Below are 10,340 nucleotides of genomic sequence, written 5' to 3'. Positions count from 1 at the left end.
AAAAAAAAAAAAAAAAAAAAACTTTTTTTTTTTTAAATGAAGTTTATAAGAGTTTACAGATAAAGGAGATTAAAGTTTTTCAGAGATGTGTTAAAATAACTTCGTACAAGACTGGATTATATAAACAGATGAAATATTAATGAGATGTAAAGAGAAAATTCTGACATAGAAGAATGGTTAGAATTCATTTCTCATGACACTTAAAATTGGCTTTTGCCAATACACATCACTGCTAGATTCCTTGAATACTTGTGTTTAACAGAGAAAAATTATATAGCATAATTATTTAAATTTGTTTCTAGTAGGAAAGTAGTTACAATAATAACAACATATGTAGATCTATAAGATCAAATTATTGCCCTTTATATTTGTTAGCTATTTATACTAAATATTGAAGAGATAGTTTATGATATACATGGACAACTGATTTATAAAGTTTTAACCAATGCAAAAAGTCTTGTAAATTACCTCATTTTAGAGTTTATCCATGAGACTGAGACCATGCTGAGGTACCACCCTGAAGAATTTTTAGTTAAATGAATCAATCCCAGTACTAAGTTATGGGGACAAACACAGGACACACACACACGATGGGCTTCTTTCAGTTTCTGTCTAACAAATCCACTCACAAGGATGTGGTTGGCCTGAGGCTATAAAAGACACTTGCCCAAGGTTCCACACAGTGGGACTGAACCCAGAATGATGTGGTTGGGAAGCAAGCTTCTTACCACACAGCCACATGTGCCAATGTTAAGTATTTTCACAGAACACTTCCATTAAAAAGGTTAGTTTTACAAATTAAGGTGGATTCAGATGTATTTTTCAGCAAAGTACACAAGAAAATAGTACTATGCATGTTCCTTAAGCATACAACGTAATGAGAACAGTAACAAAATCTGAATGAGTCCATGAACAAGCAGTCAGTATTCCAGCACTTGTTTTATGGTTTCAGCCTAAGTTAATAAATAGAAAAATTAAAATGAGATTTTAAACAGAAATGTGTATACCTAAAATAACAGCTATGTTATAAATCTTTGTAAGAAATAACCAATTCAATAATTCACGCCAACATCCAAATTTATACATCTGTCAAAACCAAACAGGTGTAGAAAAATGCTTCATTTATTAAGTCAAGAAAGCAAGGTAGAAAATAGACCCACATGAAACCATCAAGCACTAGAGATGTGAGATGGTTTTACATTGGAAGTTGGTGAACAACATCCTAAGCTTCAGAGTTGCAATAGGTCAGTTACTTACTGGTTGATTGCATTTCTGATAGTGCAATAGACAAAGGAGTGTCTCTTGCCAATGCTTATATCTTTTGCTCATAGATACTCACTCACAAACCTTGTACATCTGCTCAATTTCCACTAATCAAATTCTACTCACAAGTTATTGGTCAACCCAAGATAATGGTAGAAAACAAATGCCAGAGGTGCATTCACAATAGGATCAACCTTGCACTTTGTAGTTTACAAAGCAAACTTCTTAACCCTACAAGCCATGCTTGTATCTACTGCTAAGTAAAGTTAGTATAGTTTATGTTTATATTGAATACTTATTGCTAAGTTGAATTGTTGTAGTTGGTTACCAGATGGCAGTTCTAAGAAAGGAAGTAAAAGGTTTTCTGCAAGATCTAAAGAGACAAAAATGGCACCTATTTGCAGTACTTGAGGCAAATGTTTTCTACCATAACATCAAGTTGAATGCTAATAATAGTCAAGTGGAATTCAGCAGAAGGAAACTGCACAGAAGTTCACTGGACAAATATAAATGCATGCAATTATTTAAGTATGTCTGTATCTTTCATTAATTCTATTATCAGCCTAGAATATAAACACTGGCAAGAGAGAAAAAAAAAGTGCAAATTTACAGACTAAATGCTATGCATCAGGTTCGACACTACTTCTATTGACACTCTTGCCATCAGAAATACAATGAGTCATTAACTGGGAACATATAACTGTAATAATGCTATTGTTCAGAAATTGCATTTTAAAATAAGGGTGTTTGTAAGAGGTCAAGAAAGGGACAAGTTTGGAGTGAACCAGAAAATGGGGACAGTATGTAGGATATTCTTGTTTTCTATGAGCAAGATACATTTCAGATGGTGGAACACATTATCATGTAAATCAATGTGGAAGACAGAACTAAACATTGTGGAGGAAAATTAAAAGAGTTTTTAGCATTCAGAAATATCTCACACATGTTATTGTTTATTTATAGGAGTGCACTTTGGAGATAAATAAAATTTGAAGTGTAGGAATAATGTCTTTGAAATCATGTAAAAATGAAAAGAAATAAATTACTACAGATGCTAAGAGTTGAAAAATATAGATGTGTTGGTACTTTTATTTTAAAAAAAATTGAGAACAATTATTTTGCAATTTGAATGATTTATACTGCACAAAAAAAAGGTAAAGCTTTACTTACTTCACATTTGAACCGAGGTTTATGTTTCGGTCCACCAGTGTTGAATTCGTAAACAGGAGTGACCTTCTGTTTACCACACCAAGCATATAAAAACTGCTTGATATCTCCCATGTTCGCTGAAAATAATAATTTCATTAATTAGTAAGTTAAAAAGAAGTTATATTTTATTACAAAAATCAACAGAATATCCTTATAATCTTTCTCTGCAGGCATTAATTGTACAAGTTTAATTCCCATTTTAAGATAGCATCTTACATACAACAACTAACTTCCTTATTCTCTGTGGCACTGTGTCTCAGTTTACAATATTTCAGATGATATTGATAAAGGTTTTATAACTGGAAATTTTTTTATAAAACAACACATCTGCAGTATTAAGTGATATCGAAATTTACCCTAAAGTGAGAAGCAATGCAAGTAGCAAGTCTTGAGTTTATTACATTGCAAAAAATATGTTTTCTAGATCAAACTTTAACAGAAAAGAAAAAAAAAGTGTTGAGGTCAAGCAGACTAGATACCAGAACAATAAATAGTATATAAGTGTTGCTTTTATGCAAAAAGATCTTTTCAATGAAGAATAGTTACTGGTTCAGCTGAGAAAACTTGAAATATTGTAAGAGAAATATTGTAATAGGTTCAATAACTAATTCATGAAAGAAATCTTGGAGTCTTACAACAAGAAACATCTCATATATTAAATTCTATGTAATAAATATTCAATATTATACACTAGTTAATGTTCTGTATCCTAAGATAAATCAGTTTGTTTGTTGCAGCTGACCTAACCACTCCCAATTCATGATAATAGATGGCAATAAGAGATTCTAATCATTAAACAGCTAATTTAAAAACATGAGCAAATATTTAAATTTGCAAGATCACCTAACATCAGACAGATAAACACCATTTCAACAAACACACTTTTTGATACCAGTATGAATTACATGAGACTTATTGAGGAAGCTTTTCTACAGCTTGATGGCTCTTCCTGTCACCAACCTTCACTAGTTTCCAAGTAAGATACTATTTCCCAGAATATGTTGCATAATGAACAGCTTAATGGCCAGGCATATGTCTGCAGCAGATTGGAAAGACACAGTTGCATAGGTGATGGCATTGTTTTTATACTGCACATTATAAAAATCAACACTTGCATGTACAAATACACACACTGCACCTCCTAGTTTCCATCTGCCAATGTCATTCACAAGGTATTAATCAGTCTGAAGTGAAAGTAGAAGACATCTGCACAGTGCCATGCAATGGGAATAGACTTGAAACCTTGTAGTTGTGAAATGAACTTCTTAACCACAAGGCCATGCTAAATGAAATTTAGTTTTATCCACTGTAATTCTTCAAAATTTTAACATTTTTCTATAACTGCCTAAGATATGGATTAGATCTGAAACAAATGTGGACTGACTGAGCTTTAAAGAATTGAACTTAATAGAGCTATTTTGCAAGTTTAATAATTAACTTTTTTGAACTCCATTAGTTACTTTTGATCTGATCAATGGAGCAGCCTACTCCATTGAAATTTACATGCAAGTGGCTGAGCACTCCACAAACACACATACACTTAACATAGTTCTCAGACAGATTCAGTATGACACAGAATATGATAAAGCTGGCCCTTTGGCTTACAGGTACAACTCATTATTGCCAGCTGAGTAGACTGGAGCAACATGAAATAAAGTATCTTCCTCAAGGACTCAATGTACTGCCAGGAATCAAACAACCTTACAATTGTGAGCTGAATAGCCTAACCACTAAGTCATGTGCCTTCACAAGTTCAATAATTAATCCTTTCATAAATGACATAACAATGCCAACATTAGACGATGGACAACTCTTTTTTTTTTTGGTCTGGTTCAATACTACAGTTAGATAAACTAAGGCAAATAGTTTTGAGTGATTATTTGTCCAAAAGGGATACAAAGCCATATCTATTGATCCAGTTTATCTCTATATCTAAATCAAGGAAGTGGAAAATGTTTTCTAGTAACAATGCTAAAATGTCAAATCTCCAACCACCTACCGTTTTTTATATTGCACTATACTATAGTTATTTCATAATGGCAGCCATAACACAAGTGTACCTTTGCTCTAGACAACTATACAAAATAACAATCTCAATGATGATAGCAAGATCTGAATTTTGAATAATCAATATTACTTTTACATCTCTAAAATTGCACAAAGTATTCTTGTAGAAATTCACTTATTAAACTCAAATCAAAAACTGCATCTAAACCAAACTATGTTGCTAGGGAGCCCCAGTCAATTCAGAAAAGACCAATATCATAGGTGTAGTTAATGAAGCATTCTATTGACATTGCCATAAAAGATTTAATTGCTACTTTGGACAGTTTAAGTAAGTACAAAGAAGAGACTAACAAATCTGTAAATGATGATAGAAATTAAATTTAAAAGACAACACAACATCTGTGGTGGTGATTCATTTTTATCTTTTAAATCCATAATGTAACGCCAAAACAACTTCCATAAAATGTTGAATAATTACTTGCTTAAAACTGAAATTTTAGTTTTTAATTCAATTTATGATGCTCTAGGTATTTCATATTCACCTTTTACAAATTCCTACAAATAGAGCTTATGAATTTCTAGAAAAAATAAAATACTAATTACTTTAATTTTTTATACTTAAGTCAAATAGGAATTGTATGAAATTGGTTATACATTATGAAATTAATGTGCAAGGTGAAATAGTCAACTGCTTAATCTTGGATGATCAGTGGTACAGGTATCAAGATCAGACCTATTTTTCAACGGTTAAGTGAAGTATAATAATAATATAGAAAATGACCTAATTGAAGCAAAACATCTAGTCCATCCACCAGGCTATTCTGCTCACACACACAGAATGGTTATGGCTATTTAGATTTGAATACCGTTGATCAAGATGATATAAATATTCTATGGAAAAATTATTGAATCAGTACATATTATTTATACCTGAACATTTGTTTTACTGTCTAATATGAATAATTCATATGGTTTAATTGTTATTACAACACATGAAAATGGAATGGGAATTAAAATTGCAAAATTCTAGAAAATTAAAACACACTTTAAACACTCCTGATCAGGTGAGGTTTGGTCTCTTTTAAGACCAAATATTGATTTTTCTTTTATTAGACTAGTTTTGGAGGTTATTATCAATTGCATTTCCAGCTCTCAGAGGGGCAAAAAAGGATCATCAATTACAGCAGATTTGAATGAAGATCAGTAAAGTACCAAATTAGACATAGTAAAGCATTCTATCAAATCTTATATTAATTATTAAAGGAGGATTTCTGAAAGATAAGGGTTCAAGTTTTTGATTGCAAAATAGTCATAAGTAAATCTTTTTAAAAGTAATAGCAGAAAGAATTAATGAATACAGGGGAAAGCAAATAGATAAATAGATGTGAAAAAAGTAAACAGCTTTCCAAGAAAAATACTGAGTTTACTGATTCAAACAAGATATCAATGTGTACCCACTTAATATTTATTTAATCAAGACTTGATCAATTAATTGCCCTCAAATGTTTCACTTTTATATTTCAAATTGAATATCACAAGTCTTCAAAATTTAGGACAAGGTTCATTATTTATTAAAAGTACTCAGTGCATAAGAGATTGCCCAATATATCAGTTTGAACAAATATTTAATATTAACATTCTCATCATTTAATGTCCATTGTTCATCCTGGCATGAGTTGGACAGGTTGGGTTTGGGTTACAGAGAAAAGTTACACTCATTAATACTGGAAAATGTTTAACAAATTAATTATAAACAACATTTTTTTTTAAAAACATGGAATTCCCATAAAGTTAATTAATCATCTGCATGGGAGTTTCCAAAAGCACTCAGCTCTGAAAATTTCTACTAAATGTTGTCAGAATTTAGAAACTATAATAAAATAAAAACAGCAGAGGACTGAGCAATAACAAACAAACAACTAAAACTTGTTAACCTTTATTAATGTGCCACTAATAAACATGTTTTAGGAAGCAACCACCCTTATTTACATAGTAAACAAGGCCACCAAACAAGATTTTAATCAAAGCTATGTCTATTAATAAAAGAAAGCTATTTGTTATGAACTCATCTCACATTGATCACTTATCAGTTTAACACAAAACATAACTGCAATGATGTTCTTCATTGAGTCAGATATCAGCTATTTATCTACTATTATAATTAATCTAGTTGTTTTAATTCCCTATAATTTCTCTAGTCATAATTTCATATCTTAGTAACAGAAGCTACAAATTGATTAGAGACTCTTGTTTGTCTAAATTAAATGTTAATACTAATATTACTTGTAATCTGCAATAGTTTGATTCTATCTAGATTAGTAACAAGACAGAGAATGCAATATTTAGAAACACGTATAACACTAAAAATGAATTTGTATTGAGAATAATTCTTGCTTTTGTTTGCATGAAAATGAAGGCCGGTAATTTTTTTTGTTATGTGAAACAAAGAGAAATAAAAGAAAATCTGAATGATTAAATACCGATTTTAAATAATACTAATTAATAAACAAGATATCTTGCTTTCAGATTAGTTATTGCCAAATAAAAATGAGAGAAATCTTTCATAACATCATCCAAATTATAACAAATGTTTCAAACATTGTCTCTTCAAATAATTACTTAATGAAGATTAGCCATAACTACCTAAAATAATGTATTTCATCCAATATTATTCAAGTCAAATGATTTTTTTCCTAATCTATACCCAACTTACTACTGCAAAGAAATATTCACCTGTCTCACCTATGTGGGATAAATAAGCAACTTTAAAAAAAAAGTCTAAGAAAAAGAAATGGCTTCATTTTTTTTTTTACATTTTTTTTTTTTTAAAGAACAGGAGAACATGCTCAATTTAAGTTAGCAGCTGTAAATTTAAGTTGTGTTGATTGGAGCAGAACCATACCACTGAATCATTAAAGTGGATGTTGATCAAAGTAGTTCTCTAGAAAGTATATATTCTTATATTCTTGAGCAAGATCCTACTTTTCAAGGGTATCCAATATTAATCTATCTTTTAAGCAATAATATAATGACAAGAAACAAAATAAAAACCTTTCAGTTTTACTACAGAATATATATACATTTCAAATATCTACAAACCATTATATGGAAATAAAAATTATAATTAAATTATCAACAATTAGAGCTCGTGCAGTTAAACCCACATCAAACAAATAAAAGAAAATTGTTGAAAAACATTAAGTTTCATAGAAGCTGATTCATCATTCAGTTAAAAACATAAAATGGAAAAATATCAGACAATGCTGCTGAAAGGAAATCTCAAGAGTAACTACTAAAATTTCTGTCAGGCAACAAAGTGATTAATGAACAACTTATGAAAAGAAGAGAAGTAGCTAGCATTCAAAGTATTCAAAGCAAATGACGAGAGAATAATTATTGGTACTGACATATAAAGAAACAAATTCTCATAAAATACTCCTGAGCCCTTTTCAAAATAACCCAATTCTTTAATCAGGACATTAATCATCATGAAGACAAATGTCTTCACACTTCCTCCTCCTCCTCGCTTTCCAGTGATTCTGTAGAAAAGATCAATAGCTACCTCTCAGAAACAGTATTATTATGCTCTGTTCAGTGAAGTGTAGCAGTCAGTAAGTGGTCAGAGAAGGTGCTTCTATATTAATTAATCAAAAACAGCTAGTGTAATCAAATCTTAGCATAGATTTATTTTCTAACAGTGGACCATCGCCTCTTATGAAAGAGCATTTTCTACCAACATTCAACGGGTAAAATTCACCTGTTCTATAGTAAAACATAAAATTATTATTTTCAACTTTTAGCATTTACTAATAAAAATAATCTTCTAGAATAACCAATAATTTCCAGTTATTTTAAGCATGAATTAAATTTAATCAAAATATATTAATCAACATCTAGAACTTCAAAAAAAAAAAAAAAAAAAATTCTAAAACCCAGTACCAAACTCAACAAAACTTCATAAGCTCCTATCCTAGAGTTTATTACTATACGATAATCACTATAATCAAAGAATAGTGATTGTGGAATCAAGTGACAAAAATATATGAAGCTGGATATGCGAGAGCTTTGAGAAATTACATTTAGATATCGTTTATTGCCATAATGGTACACACACAGTGCTGCTCTACACTATCATAAAATTCAAGGGTATGAAGTAGAAAGGGAACATATAAACAAATAAATGAAATGACTATCTTCAAAATGTAAGCTTTTATCCATGGTTATAATTTGTAATAGAATACACATTTCATAGACGAAATAGTAATTTAAATGGGTCATGATGGGTATATGTGTATATATATATATATATATATATATAGTATATAAAAAATAGGAAACAATACAAAGCATTAGAAAAAAACACTTTCTTCTCTTGGGGTTATACAATATAGACAGAAAACCAACAAACGACATTAGTAAATTGCTTGTACGCAGTAAACAAACGTGCCGGGAAAATAACAATGTGGAAATTTAAAATGAAATTTGAAGACCTTAGAAATTATACACGAAAAAGTAGCAACTAAATCACCATTACCATCACGAGCAATTAATTGCAATTAATAGAATCCAAATGTGGGATTTCCCACAATTGGAATCGTCAGTAGGCGGAAATACCCCTTACATGACATACAACTTGTTTTCTGAAAATGATGGTAAGATTTCTCTTCTGTGATAAAATTCAGTAAATTCTTTACGAAACTGTAGTATTTTTAACATTTTTTTTTTTAAGTGTTCAAGAAATTTTAAATCCGATCACAATGACAAAAATGTTACTGTGAACAGTGGTGGTTTTCAAAAACAAACTGAGAAAGGAGCTATGATTATAGAGGGAATATACGCCAGAAATCGCGAAATTATATAAATATATAAAACAGTGTTGTAGTAGTCAAAGTTTACATCATATAAATACAATAGAAAAATAGAATCAACATGAAATTCAGTGGGTGTGCGTCTAATGTATGCAATTATTACAGTTTGAGAAATGGGAAACCCCTAAATGTTGAGGTTAGTAAATTAATCACATTTTGTTTCCAAAATACATACACACAACACATACGAAGAGACAGAGGAGTAGATTGAGAAAGAGTGACTCAGACAACTCCGATCAAAAGTACATGTTTTCATTCTTTCCGAAGCAATACCATTTGAGACTCATCCAAGAATGGTTGTTGCATACCTTTAGTTTTCCGTGGTTTCCCCTTGGTGGAAAAAAAAAAAAAAAAAAAAAGAAAACGGCTGTCGAGGCTGGCCACTTAGACGATTTGTTTACCTTTGGCTAAATTAAACAAGTCCCAGTACAAAAACAAAGTTAAAGAGGCTGAATGAGGCGGTGATACTAAATCCGTATACAATAACGATATCGCACAGCGAGAGGGCGACACCAGAGTCAGACTCGGACTGAGCAGAAATGCATTTGTAGCTGCAGTGACGGCAGCAGGAGGAAAGATGACGATTGATACAACGTAAGCAGAGTACACAAACCTCTACAACGGTGGGCGCAGTAAACTCATTACTGAACACTCACGCAAACATACTGACAAAAGAATGCAGCACTACTGTATGCAGTAGAAGCAAATTCACCCGCACATGAAGTATCAATAATCAATTGAGTAATAAATTGAAAAAGAGTGCCAGCAAAACATACAGGCCAAACATCGCTCGCTAAACTGCAGTTGTCAGTTAAGATTAGCGGGAAAAGGAAAAGAAATAAGGTACTTTCGATAATATTCTCACATGACTTTTACAATTTACTCAAACTGACATAGAGAAGTTTATTGTCTATAGCTTTATTTTACAAAACACGATAAACAATATTTCCAAGTCAGTAGGTTGAAAATCACTATATATATATAGTGGGTATA

The 10,340-nt window shown here is 31.0% G+C and overlaps 1 protein-coding gene and 1 long non-coding RNA gene across 3 annotated transcripts in view; one reads left to right on the top strand and one right to left on the bottom strand.

Annotated features, from left to right (window-relative positions):
• The window catches only part of LOC106868436 (ATP-dependent RNA helicase A), a 57,741-nt gene that overhangs the window by 44,199 nt on the left and 3,202 nt on the right, over positions 1–10,340 (bottom strand). The window contains exons 1-2 of one of the 2 annotated variants that reach the window (XM_014913703.2): positions 9,656–9,774; positions 2,434–2,549 (exon numbers count right to left, since the gene is read on the bottom strand). In XM_014913703.2, coding sequence (XP_014769189.1) covers positions 2,434–2,544 — 111 coding nt within the window. In that variant the 5' untranslated portion in view covers positions 2,545–2,549; positions 9,656–9,774. Of the gene's footprint in view, positions 1–2,433; positions 2,550–9,655; positions 9,775–10,340 lie in introns of those variants that run through there. The other variant, XM_014913702.2, reaches the window with a different exon arrangement.
• The window catches only part of LOC128249089 (uncharacterized), a 9,090-nt gene continuing 8,819 nt past the window's right edge, over positions 10,070–10,340 (top strand). The window contains exon 1 of the long non-coding RNA XR_008265217.1: positions 10,070–10,190. This is a non-coding gene — a long non-coding RNA (uncharacterized LOC128249089). The remainder of the gene's footprint in view (positions 10,191–10,340) is intronic.

Source organism: Octopus bimaculoides, chromosome 1 (assembly GCF_001194135.2).
Source record: "Octopus bimaculoides isolate UCB-OBI-ISO-001 chromosome 1, ASM119413v2, whole genome shotgun sequence".
NCBI classification, from domain to species: domain Eukaryota; kingdom Metazoa; phylum Mollusca; class Cephalopoda; order Octopoda; family Octopodidae; genus Octopus; species Octopus bimaculoides.
This window is presented reverse-complemented; position numbering and strand designations above follow the sequence as displayed.